Below are 26,376 nucleotides of genomic sequence, written 5' to 3'. Positions count from 1 at the left end.
GAAATAAAAAATAAGCGAAATCCGATAGATCTCTCCAAACATTAAACATTCGTTACAAAGATGTCATTCTTAATGTAGAACCAACAACACATATGCTTTTCCGAAACAAAATATCAAATAAGTATGGCAAAAAATAGCTTATTAATAATGTATTATAATATGGTTTTTTAATATCCATGCATTTATTATGGCTTATAAACTGGTTCATACTCACTCTCTAAGCACACATTAAGATTGTTAATATACCCTGTCATTAGTTAAGTAGTTAGCACGTGCGCCTTTAAAGCGCCAGTTCCCAGGTTCGGTTCCAGTGGATGACTACTGTACGTACTACAGTGGTTCAGGCCATATTCTAAACTGTAAGTCTCATGCACTGATAACAAATAACTTAAAACACAAAAAAATATAAATGAAAGTCATTAATGTGGATGTTAATTTAATAAACAGCTAGAATAAAATATATTTAGAATCTATTCAAACTCAAAAATATCAACAAGATTCATTAAGCTCTTTGACGGTGTTCTACATACACGCTATGCCATTCTCACCTGAGCTCTTATTAACATGCTCTGGAATGTCACTCCTTCACTAAAACCGCTTTTCTTTACATTTTGAAAAGTTCAATATAGCAAATCATGTAGTCTACAAAATTCAGTGTAGCTATTAGCTATAATTTTGGCCAATTCTATACTCAAAATAGCCAATTTCTAGCCATTTTGGATATAACGGTAATTATACGTTTCTGTCAATAAAACTTCTTTAGAACATGAATGAAACTAAAATAAAATTTGACTTCCTTCTGTTTGCAGTAGGCGAGTGCTTACTTATATTCTTCTCAAGAATGCATTTAATGTGCCTTACTTGTATCATTCTCTCTTAAGTGCCACTGAAACGTCAAATTGTGATTTCGGATACTTCGAATTTCAGTATTAATTTCAACGTGTAATTATATTGCATATTAAGTGTTTCGTAGGTACATTTTTTGGCTAGGACTGTCTACGTTTAATGTCATGCTAGATTAATAATGCATCGATATATAGTATATAGTCAACATTACCTCAAGAATTGGTAATGAAGGAAAGAATTTCAGAATTGTTTACGTTAATTAAGGGGGAAATTATTTATTTGAAAATGTCATAATGAATACTACTTCACTCTTTAAATATGTGTAGTAAAATTACGGAAGATTCTCCTAATTTTTTAATCGTAAATTTGGAAGAGTTGAGCCATTTTAGCTATATTTTATAACTTATTTAGTTCTGATGGCTCCTGTTGGCAACAGCACTACTGGCTGAATTAGTTCCTTCTAAAGGTATTTTTCAACAACTAATTCTTGCAGTGTAATAAACTAGAAGGCTGACAAGTATGTTTATGATAATTATGGAGATGATAATTTTCTTTTATACATGTTGCCCTAATGACCATGATTAAGTAATGAAATAGAAATTAGTTTTCATAAAGCTAGTTCGTATGAAGTAAAACTACTTCAAACTGGTTCAGCATACTGAGATATACCTACTTTTAAGTAAATAGGGTCACCGCACGAGATATGCCTCGTTTCATTATGATGTGAAATTATATTTATTCCACGTAAACATATAAATAATATGTTAAATAGTTTCTAATACTTTATTGTACTTACCACATCTATGATTTGATGTAATGATAAACCAAAAACGACCTTCAGTGGTTCTGAAGAATTTTCAGCTGGTCTGACTGAAGAGTCGTAGTTTGCCATGAGATACCGGGTCAATCTGTACTCTTGCTCATCTCCTTGAATTATCAGCACTGTAAAAATAAATTTTAAAATTCTTTGTAATTTTATATATTATTTGTTGGCAAGCTATATGTAATTTATAACCTAATCACAAAAAAAATAAAAAGCCATTTCACGAATTATTCAAATAAAAATGTCAGAAAGATCAATTGTAACTGGTAGGAAAAAGGTGATCAAGCTCTCGTACCGCAGAAAAGAAACGTATCTTAAGAAAGTAGATATGCCCAATAAATAAGTTCTTTCCAATGTAGGGATCCAGCTAAATCGTATTCTAGTATATGAAGAGGCGTAGAGTTTGCTACTTTATGAAAATAGTATGATCCGATTTCAAGATTAAATTTAACCCATCGACAATTGCTCATTTTTTTGTATTTGTTTGAATTCAAGTAATTTTGCTTCTTATAAATAAGTACAATAGTCAGTTATACTAAGAATCATACATATGCTAAATAATAATAATAGTTTTTATTATAGTGCTGCAAACAATTTTGAGAAAAATATAGCACTTTGTATGATATCGTAATATAAACATGTACAGTATCATTATAAAGGAAAAAAAGAAAAGAGAAAATTAACAACGTATAATGGAAAATGAAAGTCAACTAAAGCAGAATAAGTTATTATCGTGTAGTTACAACATTCTAATTTTTTGGATTCAATATGCTTTAAAATGATCAGACAAAAAAGAGGAATGTTGCTGGTCAACATACTAAAACAATCAGTCAAATCTCGTAAAAGAATGAGTCAACTTTCCTAAAATTTCACATTTCCAGTATAGTGGAACTAAAATTGTACTAATTCTTACAGTATGGTTTGCAATTTATGAAGCCAATATTATGTAAACAATATTCATTCTAATACATATCTTCAAGTACCTTTCCTATGAAAACCCTATCAATTTTTTTTCTCTTTGTAAGTTCCTCTAAACCCCGACAGTTATTCTAGTGACCAGTGACCAGTATTTAATTTTCATTTTAAAACACAGTAATCTAATAGAACACTCTTGTACAGATTCAATTATGATTGTCAAAAGTTTAGAAATACTGTTCCATATTACAGTTCCAAATTCTAGTTTAGGTGTAAGTAGTAATTTATGTAAATGCGTATATGTTCTATTGGTGTGAAAAGCAGGCCATTATTTAAAAAGAGAATTTTTGGTTCTCTAGTTCCTTATACAACATGTATATAGTGACAAAATTTTAATTGACTGTCAAATTTGATTCGCAGAGCCTAAATGTCGTCTGTTGGTTCTATGTTCACACCACTAACCTTGTATTTACTATTATAATATTGTGTATAAATTTTATAATATAATATTGGGTCATAAATTTTATTTTCATAGTGCTGATTTGAAGTAAATCGTTTTACACCATGTATTTATTGTATTCAAATCTTGACGCAGGAGGTACTTATCATATTCGTTATTGACTACTTTAAACAACTTCATGTCATCAGCAAACAGTAATATTTTAAATATTTGGTTTTATCTCTGATGTCAGTTACAAATAAAATAAAAGAGGTCTTAAGGGTGACCCTTGTGGTATTCCATTCCTACACAACATGCACTAGAATGTATAGGCGATTTTAACTTTATATATTCTATCCAATAAGTAACTTTCAAACCAGCGAATGTATGTACATTGAATACAAACCAGTATTTAATAACTTACTAATAAGAATTTTGTGATTTACCAAGTCGAAATATTTTGGAATGTATATATCTATATATATCTATATCTATCTATCTATCTATCTATCTATCTATATATATATATATGATCTATAAATGATAGAGAAAAACTTTATTCAGAAAATTTTAGATAATAGATATAGTAGTGAATACTGCCTACATAATATAGGTATAAGGGTACCAACATATAACCTTAGAAAAGCATCGGAAATGATTCCCATGAATAAAAATTCTATAATTTTAAGAAAACTGACAAGTTCTTTTAATATATTATCGGGATAATTGTATTTATTGAACTGACGTATAGATTTTAATAGGTATGTATGTTTTATATAGTATATCTGTATGTTTGACGGCATCCTTATTTTAAGGACAATTTTAAGAAAATTGACTAACTATTTTAATGAATAATGAATTAATTATGTTTATGTAGACAAGATAGAAATAATAAAATTATGTGTATATTATAAGATAGACAATGACCTCCTGTCGTCGAAACAAATGTATTGTTAATATTAAAAGGAATATAAAATGTGTGTTATAACCCTTAGTTCTATGACTAAGTGCTGTATTTTTGCTATCTGGCTGTTCATGGCACTAAAATAAATATATTATTATATTATTATTATATTATTATTATATATATATATATATATATATATATATATATATATATATATAATTTCAACCTATAGTTCATTCTTAAGTGCATAATATGTTAAATTGGGAAAGTGAATTAAATTAGTTGCAATTGACTTGTCCTTATAGAAATCATGTTGTGACTCACTTGAAGTACTTCTTACATTAAAATATAAGATTAATTCGATTTGTATGATTAATTCGAAAATCTTTGAAAATCCGTTAACCAGAGTTATTGACCTGTAATTACTAGAATTTTGTTTGTGACTTGACTTACATACCGGTACTGCATACACTCCTTCCATGTTGAAGGGAATATTCCAGTACGAAGTGAAATACTAAATATATTTGCCAGATTACCTGCTGGTTCCTTCGCACAAGCTTTTATTACATACTAGGTAATGTTGTCTGGGTCTAGTGTGGTGTTTCGTGCAATTACTTCAGTGGTTTGGATTACATCGAATTCAGATGGAGGAATTTCAATTAGAGCAATATTACTAACAGTATTAAGGCGTCAATACTTCTTGATTAAATTGTAACTTAAAACCTTCGCAAAATACTTTCTTAAATACTTCAGTAATTTCAATTGTATCCTTAACTAACGTGCTATAGTAGTTTACTTGCTATAGGACTTGTTTACTCTCAGAATTTTTAAAAATATTCCAAAAATATGATACTTTTTATGAATATAATCTTAACTTTCCGATAACGGTACTAGAAACTTCCGATAACGGTACTACTATTTAATCCTTTAAACGTTCTATAAACCTTGTAAACAGTAGTACATCGTCAGATCATATATCCGAGTTCGAAATGTTTTCCTTCTACGCTAACATAATAGGATGAGTGTCTGTTATGTTTTGTCTTTAGTTTGCCACAATTTACTACCTCAATATTTGCACTATCATTAATAAATGCACTAAGTTCATCACATAAAACACTCGGATTAAGACGAGTCACAAACACTGAAGATACACAGTATGGCTTTTTGTTTACCTCTAGCTCATCAGTAACACTCCTTCTCTGCATTAAAGTTGAACTTCTTACAAGCTCACGTGATTCTTTCTTCGGTATTGTCCCTGTCTACTTTCTTTGGTTAGTACGCTTAGGGCCTTCATTTACAACCTTTCATCCACTGTTGTTTGTTACTTGCTCTAATGGCATGCAGTTCGTTTCATTTACCTTGACATTGTTTTCATTTTTACTTCCTTGCACCATTTACTGGTGGATGGACTATTTACAACTTCTGCAAATGTCTTAATTCTGTTCTCACTGCTTATTAATTAATTTAATTATATATTTTCCTGCTTTTCAGATACTAACTCAGCTTTTAATGCCTCATACTTTTCACTTATTTCCTGCAAAATAGATATCACATGGTCTAACATCTCATTCACTACATTGCAGCATGAAACATCTTTTGCGTTATTATTAGAATACTTATTATTAGAAGAATTACTCGCGTAATGGTCCAAAACTTCATCTCCACTTGAATCATTGAGAGAATTCAGTTAGTGAATCAGCACGTTAGTGAACCTACGTGATTCCTCAATGCAGGACTAACAATTTTGTTGTCTCGTTTTCGTATGCAGTTTTGACATTTGCCATATATGCAAGGGCGCCGATCCCGGGGGACCGGGCCACCTCAAACTTCATGTAGGCCCCCTATTGTATTTATGAAAACCCAATATTTATCATAATTTGAGTGCAATTTGTCTTAATATCTTCATATATATGCCTTCTGCATCTGAATGGGCCCCCCAAATCTACAGAGAAATCTGCGCCCTTGTGTATATGTCGATTACCTTTTCTGCGAATACATTTCGTACTTGACACATCTAAACTTCTATTTTTATACAAGCATGCTAAATTTAATTGTTTGCAAAAAAATGCTTTATGACACAAACCATATGTGTCATCGATCAGCGCCATCTTGATAATAATAATAATAAATTAAATAAACACTTTGTTAAATTCGCACATTAATACATTTAGAGACATAAATGTTTAAAAATAAATAAATGAGTTAATGCAATGCTCGTCTACTTAGTACAGCTTTCAATCGATCTTAAATTTACACCTTGACATCTTATACAGTTTACTGTCATACGCTTTATTTAAATATCTTAGAACATATTATCGTAATATTTTTGTTGTTTATTTTCTTGAAAGATTTAAAAATTATAGTTTCTTAGCACCCAACCTAAAATATACCTATTAACATATAATCCTTCCTGTTAACTGCAAGTGCTTGTATGACGTTCTCCCGAACGCTCATATTCCTTTTACCGCCACTCATGATGCTTTTGTAACGAGCATACTTATCTTTTGGGAGATGTCTGGCCATTAATAGCAATATAGAGTATTTCATATCTTGTACCAACATGAATTTTTTTCATTAAAATATTTAAAATATTTTGAACTAAAGTCAGCCCTGTAGAATTTATAATTTTAAAAGTTTTGTTCTAGTGTATGATCATTTAACAACTGCCGTATTTGTTTCTCAATAAGTCAAATTTTAAAAATATTGCCAATTGTTCATAATTATAAGGGTACTTGATAAACCTCTTTTGTATTCATTTTAGCTTCTCTGAATGAACTTCAACAACATCGTTCACAACTACACATATATACTCTAATTATAGTATAACTAAAACCATGTCAAATATTCACGTCAATCTTATTACAATTTTCATATTGACTGAATAAAATTACTAAAATTTTCGTGATACCTCTTGCTATTATCTTAACACAGTGATTCCCAACCTTTTTTGACTGACGACACACTTTACTGTATGCCTACGCGACATACTTGTTTCATTTTTATTATAAATTAGCTGAACCTGCTCTCTCTATACAGCGCATAATTCACATATGAGCATGAATTCCCTTGTCATTTCTCACAACCTCTGTACATATCCCTTTACAGACACAAGTGAAAGATGTATTGATAAGAATCGGCAAGCAGTATCATAAAGGGGAGAATTTTCGATTATTTTTTTCAATATCTCTCACCGTTTCCAAGATTTGAACCTACTTTCGGTTGAAGTTTCTAATTCATGTGTGATCTGGGTTTTCTCTCTTCTTGTATGCAGTATGTAATAAGTAAATGCATTATACACAATTACTTATAAAATGTCAGTGATATAAAGTGTTCATTAGGCAAAACACTCCAATCAATAAAGATTCATCTTAGCCTCGAGAAGTGGTTATCCTTCGTTTTTGACTATCATTTGACCATGAAACAAATGCTGGAGAGATATACTACTCCTGTATACAACTATGTTGTGTTGGAATGTATAACTCATAGGATATGTTTTTTTTTTTACAATTTGAACACTTTCAATGTACCCCTAAAAATGTAGTAAAGAAATAAGGGGCACATTTTTTAAAAATATTCAATTAGAATTGGACAATCATCACAAAATTTGGAATCGGCCAGCGAAAACAGCATGTTTCTAGCACTTGTGCTTTTCGAGATTTCATTGTCAAAAGGATTGGAGACAAGCATATAAACTTTTCTTTGGAGACAAACATATAAACCTATCATTTTAATATGTAGACTAGCTGAACCTGCGCCCTCTACACAGCACATCATTCACATATGAGCATGAATCTCATTGTTATTCCTCACACCTGTAAATGCCCCTTTACAAGCACAAGTGAAAAACGTCTTGATAAAAATTGGCAAGAGATACCATAAAGGGGAGATTTTTTCGATTACTTTTTCAATATCTCGCACCGTTTGCAAGATTTGAGCCTACTTCCAGTTGGAGTTTTTAATTCAAGTATGACCAGTGTTTTCATTCTTCTTGCATGCAGTATGTAATAAGCAAATACAGTACACACATAATTAATAATAATGTCAGTGATATATGGTGTTCATTGGGCAAAACACCGCAAACAATAAAGATTCAACTTAGAGTGGAGAAATGGTTATACTTCGTTTTTCGTAATCATTTGGCCATGAAACAAACTCCTGAGAAGTATTCAACTCCCGTACACAATTATGTAGTGTTGGAATGTTTAATGTGTAGGATATGGTGCTTTAGGTTTTTTATCTAATTTCAACACTTCCAGGCTTTTTTTAAATATTCAATTAGAACTGGACAATCTACATAAAATTTGCAATCGATCAGTGAAAACGCCATCTTTCTAGATCCTGTAGTTTTCGAGATCTCATTATCGAAAGGATTGGCAACAAACATATAAACGTCCACAAACGTATAGTTTAAAAGAACTCCAAAGATGGCAGCACAATTCATTTGCATTGATTTTGGAAAAGGTTTAATAAAATACAGAAGCTTTGAACAATCATTTTAAATGGATAAACTTTATAAAAAACGGATCTATTTAAATAATTTATTCAAAATACACATACTTTAAAATATTTGTCTTTATTAAACGTGAAATCGCAAATAACCGTAGATCAACGGTTTAAATCCAAAGTTATAAGGTGGAGCTCAGGCGCCTTTGTAAGCTTCGTTAAAAGAAATTATCAAGACTAGAAATGGATACATCTTTAAAACAGAGGATCCTAATTTACTCAGCACTATTAAGAACAAAGTACCTATTGATACCTTTGGCAAAGATGCTCAACTTAGCAGCCTTAATGCATCTAAACAAAAACAAATGTCTCCTCCAAGACGTACACCACTGCTATCTGTGGTTATTCGGGGTGTCGATCCTTCCTACACCGATGAGGAGATTCAAGAAGAACTAACCTACGAAGGACACACTCTTCAGAAAGTTCTGCGGATCCGTAACGCTACAGGCCCTACATTCATGGTTCGAGTTTTAACATCATCACAAAACACCATAGATAGTCTACTGACAAATGGCGCATATATATATAACAGGAAGCATCGTGTCGAACCCTCTCGCTCCTCTGCTCCCTTGCCTGTTCGTTGTGAAAAATGTCAGGCTTATAATCAACACACTACTGCCACCTGTACTAACACCAACGTCTGTGGTTACTGTACTGGCGAGCATTTAACACGTGCCTGTCCAAATCTAGAACGGCCACCTACTTCTTCTACCTGTCGCGAAGCACATCCGACATATAGCTATAAATGCAAAGGCAAACCTGCTCCTGAAGTAAATCATCCAGAATATGTAGTACCATTGCGCACACACAATTATTCCACTGATGCTCCTCCTTCTATGGACTCACCTATAACAGTGCGAAATCTTTCTTTTCTCACACTTACCTTACAAAATATTCAACCATTTCATCGATCACACGTGTTACAGCAAATTACTCACGCAGGAAAAGAGATTTTCCATGTTAATTTTTATGCGACTTATTCAGGACAAAATGTATATTTCCATACCTCTCGCTTGGAAACCACAGTTTAGCATTGTCTGTTTCATCATGGCTTTAACGTTTATATTTCTTAACATTCGTTCACTTCTCAAAAACAAACCTTTATTCGAAGCGTTACTACTAGAGGAAAGAGCCACAGTCTTTATTCTAAATGAAACATTCCTTACTCCATCCATCTCTTGTCAGTTTGCCGGCTACACACTAATCAGACAGGATAGCTTCCTTCCGTCCAAACGAGCTAATGGGGGAACAGCTGTGGGTTTTCCTCATCGTGTCCCATCACGCCGACATCTTTGTAACTTACCTGGTCTTCCTGAGTACCTACTACTCACATTATACTTCCGTAACATAGCCATCACTGTTGCCACCATTTATATCCGTCTCGGCTATCCACTACCTACCTCATTTGTTCAGTATATTTCTGATAATTATAAACGATTTATAATCATGGCCGATTTCAACATGCATAGTAGATCAGAGCACGACAGAACCGCATTCCGAAACTTCATTACAACTCATACACTTGGCATCATTCATAATCTGCCTAAACATACAAGACCCATCTCACAAACTACTCCGGACATCGTCATTACTTCAGCTAATCTAGTCTCTCAAGTACATATCGATGTTCTTGATCCAGTCGGCAGTGACCATGTTCCAATTAAACTTCAGCTCCGTACAACTAGTATGAATTCCTCTAATCATTTCCAGCGCACCAGTCCCCGCTTTGACAAAGCAAACTGGGATCAGTATCGAGCTCATCTCATGACAGCTATAGAGCCATTACAACCACTCACTACAGAAGACGAACTATATGCTCACATAGACAATCTCACCACCACAATTCAGGAGGCAAGTTCTCTATTCATTCCAGTTTCTACCTCCACATCATACCGGCCTACATTACCTCCACAATATCTCACATTCGTTACTCGCTCTCGACAATTTTATCGAGATTTTCAAAGGACTGGCAATCCTGAATCACTTCGTCATTATCAGCAACTTCAGCGGATGGTCAAAAACTACATATGTGCTTACAAACTACGCTGTTGGGTTAAGACATGTAATTCTCTCTCTGATGTCAATCATCCGACGAAGTATTGGAAACGTTTTAATGCTCTTTGTGGAAAGTACACCAAAACACCTTACCCACTATTACAAGGGGAATCTCGCATTCAAACAGATACAGACAAAGCCAACGCTTTCGCTTATTTTCTTCAAACAATATTCACACTTAACGGATCTCCTCCTACTTATCATCATCCAGCAGACGCAGTCAATACTTCATCTCCTTCTTTACAGCCTCATCCACACCATACTCTTCCACTTAATCAACCTTTGACAGAACCAATTACAGTTCAGGACATCATCACTGTTGTTCGAAATAAACGTAATAGTGCACCAGGATTCGATAATATCACTTATCGACATATCAAAAAAAGTCCGCTCCCATTGCTTACTCTGCTTGCCAGCATCTTTACCTTCATTCTTCGAACAGGCTATTTTCCTATCCAGTGGAAGACTTCAAAGACGTTAATGTTTCCAAAACCTCACAAACCACCTGAAAGCGTATCATCGTATCGTCCATCGTATCGTCCTTCAGTAAAATCTTAGAACGCATTCTTGTCTGACGTCTACACACATACATCGACAGACGCCACCTTCTTCCCATCAATCAAGCAGGATTTAGACCAGGCTATTCTATCAACGACCAACTGCTTCGCTTATCCACTATGGTCACACATCATTATAATTCCGTCAAGAAATCATGTCTTGTACTGTTTGATCTAGAGAAAGAGTTCGACAAACTCTGGCACTTAGCACTAATCTATAAATTAATAATGCACCGTTTACCACTCACATATATCCGTCTGATTTACAACTTTTTAGTGGGTCGCCTTTCCTATGTTTCTATTAACAACTACCTATCACACCCTATTTTTCTGCTATCCGGAGTTCCTCAAGGATCGGCTTTATCGCCACTTCTATACATTCTCTACGTTGCTGATATGCCTCCACTACCAGATAACTCCATCTTTTTCAGTACGCCGTTGACACTGCATTCCTTGCTTTGGGATCGACTATCCAATCAATAAACAAATCTTTGCAAACAGCTATTAACGATTTCCTCCGCTGGTGTGATAAATGGCAACTTACAATTAATGCCACAAAAACCCAGGCGATTGTATTCATTCCCTCTAAGAAAACCTCACGAGTTCGTCGAAATCCCAACCGCCTCACACTTCATGTAAACCATACACCGATACAGGCACGCTCAACAGTGACCTACCTAGGCATTACATTCGATCGACATCTAACATGGAAACCTCATCTTCAAACAATCACCGCCAAGGCTTACAATAGACTAAATCTCCTAAAGAGGTTAACCGGAACAACATGGGGCTTGAAACCTACTACAGTATTAAATACCTACAAAGCTTTCCTACGACCGACTCTAACATACGGTCACACTGCTTGGATAGCTTCTGCACGCTCCTTCTACGAAAAGCTCTTAATTTTAGAAAGACATGCACTACGTATTGCATTTCGAATTAAGTTACCTAGCCCAACAGCAGAGTTATACAACCGCATTGAGTTTCCATCTCTACAGTTTCATCTCGAAAAGTTACGTCTCACCTACATACACAATCGTTATGAAGCACACCATCCTCTACTTCTGACTACTATGCATCATATCTCACTCCACCCAGTAGCATTTCGATATTTCCATCCACCGCTCTCCCTCCCGTATACTCTGTACTGCTACACACTACCTCCTGATGCACTAGACCTTGAGTTACTTGCTGACTATCAAATTCATGACCATCTTCCGCTCATCTTTCCATCCTATGTTGCACAATAAATCCATCCACAACTGCCACCCTTTCCCTACCTGATGTTAAAGCCCGCAAAGGTCATTAATTCTTTGATAGTTATAATAAGCTTTAATACAGAACTCTGAGACCCTCACAAAGTCACACACAGCTACTATTTCCATACCTCAGTTCCCTAAGAGAGGGCATAACCCTCTAACAGGGTTCTAGCCGGACGGGCTAGGCACTTAAAAAAACGCCTTTGTAGGATCTTTCGTTCACTTCCATATCGCACCTCTAGAGACAGAAGTCTAAAACCAATATGGCGGTATACATTATGGCTCTTACTTTACTATTCCTTAACATCAGATCATTTCAACAACACAAAGTACTTCTAGAACCTCTTCTGTTAGAAGAAACAATTGATATCGTAGCTCTCAACGAAACAGCTTTAAAACCAGCGTCTTCTGCACGACTTTCTGGTTACCAACTTCAACGCTGCGACTACCACGATGTACGAGCACGCGCTCAAGGAGGGGTGTTGATTGGCTTTTCTCCCAAACGTCCTTATAGACAATACAATCCTACTGCATTTGCAAAACTTCCTGAACATCTCTTATTCTCTATATACTACCCTTCTTTTACTGTTAATGTAGCTACCATATATATACGGCCTGGCCACCCAATACCTTTCACCTTTTTCGATTATATAGCCCATAACTTTAAAAACATAATCATCATGGCTGATATAAATATTCATAGCAGAAGTGCAAGGGAGAAACAATGGTTTATGGACTTTGTTTCAACTGCACTACAAATTCACATTCATAATCCCCCTGGTCCTACTCGACCAGCCAGCCAAACAACCCCGGATGTAGTGATTACGTCTCTCGCACTTATAAATGACTGCGAATTGAAGGTTCTTGATACGATTGGATGCGATCACTGTCCAATCAAACTAACCATCAAGAAGACTCGACCATCTTTACAAAAGCTAGAACCACAACTTATCCACCGCTATGATAAAGCTGATTGGCCTCAATTTTGGCAGACGGTATATAACCGTGTTTTCACTTTTCAACCACCAACTTCAGAAATCGAAATGTACAATGTCGTAAACCACATCACTGATGCTCTACATATCTTTATACTATATCTGCCACTAATTCAGAAATCACGCCAACAATTTCGAGAATATAAACGAACCGGCAACCAAGAATGTCTCCGTCAACATAGACAATGGCAAAGAACTGTTACAAATTATCTCATAGCATATAAACGTCGCAACTGGATCAGTACATGTAATAAACTAACCGATGAAGCCTCCCCAAACCGATATTGGAACACCTTTCATAGACTCACAGGCAAAAGCACTAAACTATTGTACCCTCTGTTGGACAATGATGTCCCTCCTTTTACCGACCAAAATAAGGCTAACGCATTCGCAACACAATTACAAACGATCTTTACGCCTGCAATGTCATATATTTCTCATAACCGCGCAGATTTGTCTACTATCCCAACTCTTCAACCATCACTCACACACGTCATAAATAACGACCATCCTCTTACAGCACCAATCACTACTCAAGAACTTCAACGCGCACTTCGTAAGAAACGAAACACTGCACCAGGCATCGATCATGTTTCCTACCGGCTCCTAAAAGAAGCTCCACTCACTTTACTTACACTACTTGTTGCTCTCTACAACTTCATTCTGCGCACCGGCTTTTACCCAATGGATTGGAAGGTATCCAAAATTTGCATGTTTCTTAAGCCTCATAAACCAGCGCATGCTGTGTCTTCTTATCGTCCAATACAATTGACAACAGTGTTCAGTAAACTGTTTGAGAAAATTCTTGTCCATCGGCTCCATTTACATATCCAAAAACATAACTTACTGCCCATACACCAAGCAGGTTTTCGACCAGGTTTTTCCATTAACGACCAGTTACTTCGGCTGTCTACACTAATAACAAACCAATATAACAAAGCCTTTCCATCTTGCCTTGTATTAATGGACCTTGAAAAGGCTTTCGATAAAGTGTGGCATGATGGGCTTATACAAAAATTACAGAAACTAAACCTCCCTATCTGCTACTTACGTTTCATATATTCATTTTTAACTAATCGAATAGGATATGTATACATAGGATCTGCCATCTCACATCCCACATTTCCGTATTGTGGCGTTCCACAGGGCTCTGCCCTCAGTCCACTCCTATATATACTGTATGCCTCTGATATACCTAAACCTATGCAAAACGTGTACTTATTTCAATATGCCGATGACACGGCATTTCTAGCTCTTGGCACAACTATGCATCAGATTAGCATGAGATTACAATCCACTCTCAGTGAGTTTATGCAATGGTGTAAAACTTGGAAACTTACTATCAATAGCGATAAAACACAAGCGTTAGTCTTTTTACCTCCGAAACGCCGCTCCAAGGTTCATTGCAATCCGCGAAACCTCAAAGTCACGCTTAATGAACATTCTCTGCAAACAACATCTACGGCAACATATCTCGGGGTTGTATTCGACACAAAACTCAACTGGAAGCCTCATCTTGAAAAAATATCACAAAAGGCTAATATCCGGCTCAACCTTCTACGTCGGCTAACTGAACTACTTGGGGATTAAAGGCCCCATTGCTTCTAAATACATATAAAATGTTCCTTAGGCCTATCTTAACGTTTGGTCACATTGCTTGGTGCAATGCTCCAACAAAGTTCTACGACCGTTTATCGATATTGGAACGCCATGCCATCCGGCTTGCATATCGTATAAAGTTACCATATCCGAACTTCCTGACATATGAACATATCAATTTCCCTCACCTTATTCAACATATTGCCGACCTTCGTTTGAAATACATACTATTCCTCCTATCAGCCTCCCATCCATTACTTCTTGATACTTTACGAGCCGATGCGGAAACTGACGCACCGTATAAATATTTACATTCAGCATTAAACATTCTTCTCACGTTATATCTAAAAACCACACATCCTACAGCTGAAGAACACGACATCTTTAATATATATCATATACCCGATCATCTTCCTCATTTGTTTTCATTATAGCACAATGTCTGACTGCAATATTAACTTGGGCTGCCCCCTTGTTTCCATCAGTCTCGAGTCGCCCCGAGACAGAACTAACCTGCATTCGTGTACCTAACACTGTGTTTGTGACTGTGGCGTGTATGCACTGCATTTCATTTTACATCATCATCTTTATTTCATAAAAGCACAATACATTGTTTCTATACCAAAGTTTTTTTTTTTCTGTTTATACCTGCACCATTTCTATGTTTGTTGCTTTCTTGTATGCACATTTCTCTTTATTCAGTTATCTAATATTTCGTTTATTGTATTTTTCCAGCACTGTTTGTTTATAAAACTACTCTTAGACCATCCTACATGATTTAATCCGTCATTGTCGTAAATACTGTGCCAAAGAGAGGGTGTAACCCTCTAATGACTAGGGTTAGGAGACATACTGCAAAAGCGTTTATTCTTTAGGAACTACAAATGATGAATAAAGTACAACCTACTAATCCCTAACCCTATTACACTAAAAAAACGCCTTTGTCACTGGCCAAAGAGAAGGCGTAACCTTCTACGGCCCGCCCATCGCCAGATGGGAATGAAAGACAGTTTAAAAGAAGCGCCTTTGTTGCTATTGTACCTTTTTAATGGATAGATCATATATGTTACAAGAGTCAATTGCGTACAGAGAGCTGAAGGAGATTTAAGGACTCATCCTAACATCCTTTCAGGACACGCATTATTTTTGTTTACATTGTTCCTATGTAGAAATATCTTAATATAGTAAGTGTTTAATTTTTTCATATCTTGCTCAAGGAGGTTAAACTCTATAAATTTTGAACTCACCTGAAGGGAACCACTGCCTTAACATGTTCATCAAACAATGCATTTCCGTCAAGTAATACTGCTAAGTCTTTTTTTTTATTTTTTTAAAAAAATCAGTTTCCCTGTTTATACAATATCTCATCACCATATTAGTTGTTATGTTAATAATTAAACATTTTAAATTTAGACTTTTTTCATTAACGATGATGTAATTAAGTAGTGAACGTAAGCTTTAAAGTGTTCCGTTTCTTTCTGATTTATTGATATTGATTTTAGGCAAAAGTCTGTAACGCCATTAGAAAAAAAAAAGCAGCAGAAAAGTGACCTGTTATCAGGTAACATAGTCGACTTAATTACTTTGTTTGCAATTATATAAATAATATATTTAAAAGATCGCAATAACGAAGTGTTTGTATATTAATATACATACTAGCCACGATAAAGAGTGCCACCTTTCAAGATATGGGAATATTCTAGTTTAAGAGGCCCCATCATAGCGAAATTAAAATACTGCTAATTTCACAGTAATTATGTGATATCTTTAAATAGATAAAAGATAATCGAAAAGTGGAAAAAGAGTTCCCTAGACAATAATATTTTACATAGGATACCGTTATCACAACTTACTTATCTGCTTTCGATTTTCAGCCAGTTAGAAAATCGGCATTTATTTTCGCGTTTCTAAATGGCTACAAACGGAAAGCTACTAGGTGACGCGTGATAATGGTACCTCAAACATTGTCTAGGGCTCTCTTGTTCCACATTTTATCTTTTATCTATTTGAAGATATCACATAATTACTGCAAAATTAGAAGTATTTTAATTTCGCAGTGATTAGGCCTCTTAAATTAGATAATTTTGCTCTAACCACCAACGCACATTGACACTTTATTCCATCATTTTGTGATTGCCAAAGGTAGTGAATAAAACGAGCTCATCGGGGCTTCAAACCCCCTTCGCTCGCTGACGCTCGCCCAGCTACGTCTCGTAACGTAAGTAAATCACTTTTTTTAATCAATATAGTTGTTGTGCAAAATAGACTAATTACCACGTGACATTACGTCACGACCCGGATAGTGCAACTTTAATGTAAATTTATCTACACTCGTGTAATTATGTAATCCAGCTCTGTTGACGGTAACGTTTTCAAACTCATTTTATGCTTGTTAAATTAAAATTAGCTTATTTTTATCATTTATTATTCTTGTGAGCTTCCATTGTACATTTATACATCATTTTCTTTTTTCATTTCCTTTTTAAAGAAGAGGAATGCTAATGTATCGAAATTATCTTTAAATTTGGAAATAAGAAGTTACACGTAAAACGTAAGGAAAACTTCAAGAGTAGCACTATCTTATGAAGTTTTAAAACTCGTGATATAAACAAGTATATTCCAACTCGTATTGAAACTCTTTCTTTAATATCTCAACTAAATATTTCGAGGTTATGACTTGAAAGCCAACTATATTTAATAATAAAGAAGCAAATAATTACTTGTAACTGATGTTCAGAAATGTCGAAAACTGGAATTTAATAAATCATAGACTCGGTTCTTTTGATTAAAGGAAGGGAGAAATGTAAAGAAGTAAATGGTTTCATGTTTAATAAGTGGAATCTCAGCTTTTGAGGGCAGGGAGGTACTTGATTAAAAACGGACGAGAGAAAAAAGAAATCTACAGAAAAAACAGTAAAAGAAGAACGAGAACAAGAAAGTTTGTTGTTCGACTTCTCGAATTCGACAAACAAGGAGAAAGCAAAAAAAAAAAAAAAGAAGAAGTGCTTTTGGCAACCGTAATATATAACTAAAGAAAAGCAAAAGTTTATTTTGGCAAAGAAAGAGAGCAATTAGAAATGAATTACTACCTTTCAACCGAAAAAATAGGACATTTTAAGAATAAATTAATATCGTCTAGTCTCTAGTTGACATTCTAGAAGTATGTAAATTCCATTGCAGGCATGTTGGCTGCCTTTAATTACACTATGTCTATGATATACTTTTATTATTCTTATTATTTACTTTGTATTATATTAATATGTATTATTTATCTTCCCGTTCTACTTAACATGGCTAAAAAGGAAATTTCCCAAAGATCTTGTCTAATATTCTAGCACTATGATATTCCATGCGTATTACCTAATCAGACATCATGAATGCGAATTCTGATAAAATACTACGTAAGTCAATGTTAGACTAGATATTTTACATAAAATACATATTGAAGAAAATATGGAAGATGCCTGAACAGTTTAGTAAATATACACATTAAGATTTTCGAAAACCAATAATTACGTTACAAGGTTAGCTTTATCATTGCTAATTGACATTTGTAAAATCGGTGAAAGACTGTGTGTTAGTATAGTTAATAGTAAGGTACAAGTAGTAATAAATATGTCAGTCTTTCAGGATTCATTCAGTCTGGAATTTGTCTCCATTCGCCTTAGAATGCACAATTAGGAAACCAACAGAGGACTAGGGGAAGACTGAAGTTCGTTTTACGAGGATTAACTGAGCAAACTCATCACCATCAAAACACCGAAAACATATTTCAGATTTTGACCATTTCTGATTTTGAAAACGCTCCTGTGTACAATATAAGTCATTACTCGGCACCTTGTATATCACATCGTCATTAACAAATCATATAAAATAACATTTTTAAAAGTAATATCGTATCTTTATGGTAGTGAACTGTGCCCTAGGCTTCAAAACTCCTTTTTCGTCACCGATCGTGTATAATATGATGACCTTGATGATGAAAAATTGCATCATAATATTGGAGCTTCCATTAAAGGAAGTTTCCATTCTATGCACTTTGGTCCAGTTTATCGCATTCGTCCCTTCATGTCTTCCAGAGTGACTCAAGTATTGTTGCCCTCATGTTTTGTAGTGTTATGCTTTAATAGGTCAAAGGTATAAACTCAATGGGTGATGGACCCGGCAATTTAACAGGGATGTACCTGAATCGGAAGCTTGATACATGTTTCTTGTTTCATTCGACTGACACGAGACATGTAGGCCTCAGTTGCTTTGGTGATGTGACTGCTGGCTTTGTCTTGGTAGATTTGTGCTTTCTCGGCATCATTGTCAGGGCTGGTGATAAATAAAATTTAAGATGTACTACATATCTAGTAAGCAGCATTTACCTTACAGTACATGTCGCTCTGTGTATAGGAAGTTCCCCTTCGTGCAGAAAGCTGCTACTACCGTAAACTCGTTTAAAGAAAGTTTTCTTACATGTGTGAATGCACTGTACATGCTTTTCATCCAAAGGATGGTAGTAAATATCATACACCTGCTTTGACCTGTCAAATACCTGCAGCCCACGTTATAAAATGGTGCTGTCTAGTCTCCCCAAAACGGGTGCATTTTTAGAAGCATAATAATCGCAGAGACCCTATTCTATCCTAGCCTCGCCAGATCCCGGTGGGGACACTCCATCGAAAAAGTGTAATAGCTTTGTCAGGCCAGTTATCTTGAGTGAGGTTTTTCGTGGGTTTCCCTCATGCAGACCAAGCAAATACCGGGATGGTACATAACACTTCCTTCCTTCCCTTTCATCGGATAGTGTGATCGCCGAGGGACGTCATCCCTCATACGTGACGGGTTAAATGGCCTTAGCTGCCGACAGCCCAGAAATCTAATTCCTAATCCCTAACTGTCTCGAAAGAACCAGCTTTGCATGTGACGTTTACGATATTTTACTTAGGCAAATGTAGTTGCTGCTATATGCTGATAATGTGAATTTGATAAAGAGTTGATGGAATAAAAGGTAAATACGTACATCAATGGTACCGTGTTAAGAAATCAGTTTTTAAGTATATGTAGAGAACACAGAGTACATACTAAAAAGTGAAAACCGTACCCATAGAACCAACAGATATACTAATACAGTCCTTGGCCATCAAACCCGCAGGAATTTTGAGGTGGAGTAACTTGCTCCTAAGATAACAGTATAGACATGTCTAAGTGATGATAAAATCTTCAGTAGGCATCTGGGAACTCGGGCGTAAGTTATCAAATTTGAAATTCAATACGGCGGCGACTAGGAAAAATGTTATATTTTTCTAAACCAGAACCATCTCATCGTATAATGAAACTAGAAACTTCATTCTTGAACCAAATTAGGATACTGTAAGCAATAATAACTGGTAAAATTCTTACATGGTGCCGACTTTTTTTGAGTAAGGCAACCAACTTCCGACATTTCAGGTGTGACTTTTATAATTTCATGGAAATAACTATGAAACTATGAAACAAACATTGATAATAAACACAAATTGAACTGATGGAGCACAACCAGAGGTTTCCAATGGTACTATCATCTTTTTCTGTCTTTAAATTTGCCGGAGTTAATATGTTATGTTTGAGATTAAATTTAGGAAGATGAAGTCAACTTATGTAATGTACCATTACAGTTGAGAGTAATGGCAACTTTTTTTTACTCACCCTGTACCTAGTATTTTTTTTTCAATTCGATTTCGGTTTAATTACATGATGTATTTATTCTCTTTACTTCAAATTAACGTAATGAATCGAAAAGTCTCATTAGGAATCATATTTTCACGGAATAACATATTTATTTATATTTTAATTGATTGTAAATTCCATTTTCGCATATACAAGTTGAATAGTTACAAGGTTTACCATTCTGACGTCATACCGAAACATAGTTCCGCCATTGGATATAAATTTTCTTAATTTCAGACCAATGTAGAATTTGCCAGGTAATTAAAACCCTAACTCACCTCCTCTCACTAGTCTATAGTCACTTTCATATCCGGTTATATCCAGATTTTACTATTTTTCATTTGCTTGGTAAATTCCGTGGCTGAAATATTTCGGCCTGATTGGTGGAATCCTCCTATCCCTGTCTTTTTCGGCGCAATGTTATCATTCTTACCGTGGACGCGTCAAGAAGCACAACTTGTAATATTGACTACCACATCTCTGCCGAAAAGAACTGAAATTTCAAGGAAAATCAAGGTAAAACCCAATTCAATTTCATAGTTAAAGACTGAAAACTGCGGGGGAGCCCAAAAATCTGCATTTTTATTAAAGAAACAGTTAATAGTTCAGTAAAATACAGGATTTATTATATTTTTTTAAATTCATGTATCAAACTTTTTTCTGTTCTGTCAAATTAAGTTTTCTTGGAATGTAATAAATGTCTATAGAAATGTAGTTAGGTTAGTTTAATTCAACTAAATGCAACCTGAAGTATACATTGTCCTGTATGAATGTGTGTGTGAGTGAAATGTAGGTTTAGTATTAAGTGCACCAATTCTTTTGACATATATGTGTGACTTACTGTAATTAACGGTAGTTGGCAATTAAAGTCGTGGAAAAGTCAACACTAACTCAATTAAGTTGGCTCTATAAAGGAAGCAAAAAGAACAGAAATAGCCTGACGAACGATCATCATGGGAGAACTTCGAAAGTCAAAATCTTCAAAACGACAAACATGCGTGTTACTTTGATTTTTTTTTTTTGCTTCGGTCAATTATAACATGCCGTTAACTTCATCATTTATACATCAAGTACTGATACTAGTCAAGAACTTTCTGAAATATTGAATAAACTGTTAAATTAAAATTTCTCATCTATCTCAGAGCTAGATTGGTATAATTTGGTAGTTGGGGTTAAATGGATCTAGGTTTGGCGGGTATGGGTTAACATGTGTCTACCTTTGATCACCTTAATACCAAATACTCACCCAATAGCTCTTGGAAATAATCCCAATTCGATAATTGTTCATTTTCCTTTACCATATTTCTCAAAGAATATCCAGTAACAGTTTCCCTCTCTTTTCTCACCTTCTTACTTTCCCTCTTTTCCTCTCCTCCTATCCTATCTTCCCTTTCCTTTCTTCATCTCTTCTTCTTCTCCTATTGTGAAAAAACTGAAAAGGGGGTCGTGACTGGGAATTCTATGTATAATAAACACGGTCATGTATTTATTTTATTTTATTTTATTTTTCTTCAGAAGTCCGATATAAAAGTTTTCTCATTTTGGTCGAACCTTGTGTTCGAAATTAAGAAATGGATAATATATTGATATAAAATTAGACATAAGCCAATAGCTTCATGAATATCCCCACCAGGGGTGGAGGGTTTCCACTCACGACTTATTCCCATGCATCTCATTTGCACAATACAGGGCGCCCCCTCTTTTGTTACGACGCGATCGGAGTTTTTTCTTTCTTTCTTTCTTTCTTTCTTTCTTTCTTATATTTATTTTTTCCTTTTCTTTTTCCCTTTTCACCTATTGCACTATTTTCTATATAATTTTAACGCTTAAGACTATTGCACACAACAATTTGTGCATGTATTATAACACGATATTTATATTAGACTCGTTAAATAGAGCAATAATAATTTGCAATTTGCGTTATTTTCGTCAATACACCAGTTATACACTTATGTCGACCTATTCAATTTTATCAACCATTACAGTTTCAACTTATTTACTTATAAACCTTACTCTTGATGAAGTAGCAGATAAACTAAGTTCTGTTCCTTCTGTCGGAGAGGTTGGCAGAGTAATTAGAGAAACACTTCTGGAAATAGATTTAAGGGTAGACAAAGAATTTGGAGATGCAAATCAATTAGAAAAATTCTGGAAGACAACATCTATCCCCAAACACTGATTTTTTTTGTGTGTGTGTGTGTATTCAACATGGATAAATTGACGTTTTTCTGCCATCCATGATAACAGTCAAGCATGTTTGAGCTCATAAGAAGATAAAGTATAGTGAAACGAAATTGAAGAGATCAGCAAAACAGAGGAAACTTCTACAAGCAATGAAAGAAAGATAACCCATGTGCATTTAATAAATGATCATTCAATTCAAGGAAAATGCAAGTCCAAGGAGCTCATAACATTATTCAATAAAGCTGGATTATCTGTCAGCTATAAGCAGTTTATGGAATCATGTTATAACTTCACACAACCTTAAACTTTTAAGTCAGTTTGTGAAAGCAACTTTACTGTGAAACCTATGAATAACTTTGACCACAAGGAGCCAAGCCCTTCTGGTCTACGGGGTACTCGCGATACCATGATGGTATTACTCCAGGAAATTCCAAGCGTAAATTCTCGTAGAAAGCCGCGACTATCTATAATAATTCATAACAAACTCATAAACCGGTCAATTGTCCTTTAACTGTGTCAGATTACAGCAAATTATTAACACCGATGAAAATTCCGTGTTGAAGGCACTGAAGATGTTGAAGGCACTGAAGATGCATATAACTGTGCGATGAGATAAGAAGGAAGAGGTTGTATAAGTATCTTACAGACTGAGAGATTGAGATTCAAAGTGAGATGTCAGAGGGTTCATCGAATGAGGCGTTCTTCTAACCCGAAAGATCCCTTTATGAAATTACCACAAAATTTCAAATGGAAGGTATATTAGTATCTGATATGTTATTGAAAAGACTAAGGAAAAACAAACACCTTTTTTAAGGGAAACATTTTTCGTGTGTGACCCATTTTATAAAATGGTCACCATTTAACTGTCTAAATGTCCTATAGACAGTTAATGTGGCTTTTATTTTAGGTACATTACTTCTTGGCAAATTATCAGAAGAGGTTTTCCTTTTATAACAAACTGTGCAGAATTTGCTGTTTTCTCATACAATTTTTCATTCTTTTCTACGCACCATCTTTTTATCTTTTTCTTTTTTATCTTCTGTTTTTCTTTTATGTCTTTTTCAATTACTACATTATATATATATATATATATATATATATATATATATATATATATATATATATATATATATATATAAAGTATGAAATAACGTACTGTTAGCAGAAAGTATTGTACTGAGCGCTTTACGAAGAACAGTTCTTTTCTACCGAATAGAAGCAGCGAGCTGAGAGGGAGTTTAATTGATATACCAAAATGTAAAGAAATGTGAATGAAAGTATTTAGAACAAGAGTTAAACTATAATTATGTAGACATAGCAATTAAGTTAAATAGATTTACTGTTCAAAAAAATAATTATTACATTGTTATAATTTTAAGGTATATTTCAATATTTAGCAAATAAATGTTGTTACAAATTATAGTTTGATTCAAATTTATATTAACCGTTTTCTTAATATCAATATTGTTTACGTTTATTTATTTATTTAGTTCCTTTTTCTCCTGGTAATAAAATATTACAAATTTCACTTAATTTCAGTTCATCTTCTCTTTTGAATCCTCCTTTGTGTTATCATATAATCTTATTTCTATTGCTCCTATTAATAGCTTTTTATTTTGATGAATCATTTTACGTAACATCGTTGTAATTTAAAACAAAATTATCTTCTATTGCATATTGCGCTAATGCTGACTTCAGGTGTTCACATGTTTTAGTTTTAATTGTACGTTACGTCTGTCCAATGTACGTGAGGCCATATTTACGAGGGAATTGAGTAAATATCTTGGGTGTATAATACCTGTATTTCTTGATCCTTGATAGAGCGTAACATTTATGTGATCTTTAAAGGCGGTATGTGAATTGTCTTTATAACATATTTATTCGGTACACTTTGTACGAAGTATTGTGAGTAAAAAGTATGAATAATAGACATTTATTGTTTTTTTTCTTTTAAATCTTGTCGGAATCTGCTTCTTGTGACATTTTAGATATTTTGTTATTTCGTTATTAATATTCTTTTTATTATAATTATTTTGTAGGAAAACATGTTTCAGTTGATCACGCTTGCAGGTGATCTTTATTTGAATCCTCTTTACTCTGTGCAATAATTTATTTAGTAATGATTTTTCTGGGATGAGGGTGATAGGTATCAGCTCTTATGTAGAATGCGTGTGAATATGTTACTACATATACGAATTTTTCTTTAAAATTAGTATATCCAGAAACGGTATTTTTCTTCCTTTTCAAATTCCCATTCTTACTTAAATGTTGGGATGTATGTCGTTTAGATGATATTAAAATTTAATTATTTCATCTTTTCCATATGCAAAAACTAGGATTGTGTCATCTACGTATCAATATTATGATTTCAGTTTAGCAGTTCCCACGGCTTTCTCTTTCCAAAACTCCATACAGAAATTGGCTATAACTTACGATAAAGGTGACCCGACAACAACATCATCTATTTGTTCATAAAGCTTTCCTTTGTATGTAATCTAATATAAATAAAATAAGGAGCTTGTGTGTCTGTCTGTCCATCTGTGTGTCTGTGTGCGGCCTGGGGGCCACACGAGTGAACCGAGAGTTACCAAATTTGGTCACGGGTACCTTGGTCCAAGCCCCAGACTAAAACGATGGGTTTTCTTAAAATTTGAACCAGGAGAGTCTCACGGGGTGCGTTTACCGGGACATGTAAAAGTAGTAGAAAATGACAGATATTAGTGTCAAATCCATAGTTTTCACAGTCGCTGAAATCAGTGATGATACTTCCATTAGCGATGATTTTCAAATTCAGCTACCATTGTATGCGGGCCGGTGGTCACCTGCGCGGGGGTGTTACCGAGGCATGTAAAAATAATCCAAAATGACCGATATTAGTTGCAGTCGTTGAAATGAATGGTGATACTCCTACAGGCGTTGACTTCGAAATACAGCCCCCGTCGGCTGGGGTCCAGAGACGTTTTTGTAGAATTCGAACTAGGGGGTCTCAGGTGCGTTTACCGGAATTATGTAAAACTAGTAGAAATAGACCGATATTTTTTTCTTTCGTTGTTCAGTTTGGTTACATACAGATTTTATTTGACCTATGCGAGGAATGTTTATTTCAGCTAGTTTAAAAACATGTAAACTTTAATACTATTTGAAGCAAATTTATAGTATCTTCTTTAAGATAATGCGTTTTCAAGAGATACTTTGGTCTTGAAGAAGATGGAGTTTCAAAAATCTTATTTATTGAATTACAAATATCTCCATGAAAATTATATGAAATATATAAAGAATTTATTGTTCGAAATTTTTAAAAGCCAGCTTCTGTTCTTTCATATTATTGACATTTTACGTCCATATCGCGTACTGTTAGTTGGTAAGAGTAATTTAATATATAGATATAACTACCATAAAAGAAGCAAGAGAAACTTGGAAAGTTCATAAGAAGTGAATTGTTTATAAGACATTTTCGACGCAGGTGTTTGCAGGTCTCAAAATAATTAATAACAATAAATAACAGTCCTTTTATTTACTGATATTGCTCTGAAAAACCTGTCCCTCTCCTTTCCAGAATAAAGGGGTCCGTGTTTGGGGTCAGATAAGGGAAAACATTGG

The 26,376-nt window shown here is 34.5% G+C and overlaps 1 protein-coding gene across 4 annotated transcripts in view; it reads right to left on the bottom strand.

The window, feature by feature from the left end:
* The window catches only part of LOC145668480 (neuronal acetylcholine receptor subunit alpha-7-like), a 287,737-nt gene that overhangs the window by 75,614 nt on the left and 185,747 nt on the right, over nt 1-26,376 (bottom strand). For all 4 annotated transcript variants that reach the window (XM_081736407.1, XM_081736409.1, XM_081736408.1 and 1 more), the window contains exon 2: nt 1,643-1,788. In XM_081736407.1, the coding sequence (XP_081592533.1) occupies nt 1,643-1,788 (146 nt within the window). The remainder of the gene's footprint in view (nt 1-1,642; nt 1,789-26,376) is intronic.

The sequence above is a fragment of the Thermobia domestica genome, chromosome 13 (assembly GCF_964235325.1).
Source record: "Thermobia domestica chromosome 13, izTheDome1.hap1.1, whole genome shotgun sequence".
NCBI classification, from domain to species: Eukaryota; Metazoa; Arthropoda; class Insecta; order Zygentoma; family Lepismatidae; genus Thermobia; species Thermobia domestica.
The sequence above is the reverse complement of the archived record's forward strand: the minus strand, read 5'-3'. Positions and strand labels throughout refer to the sequence as shown.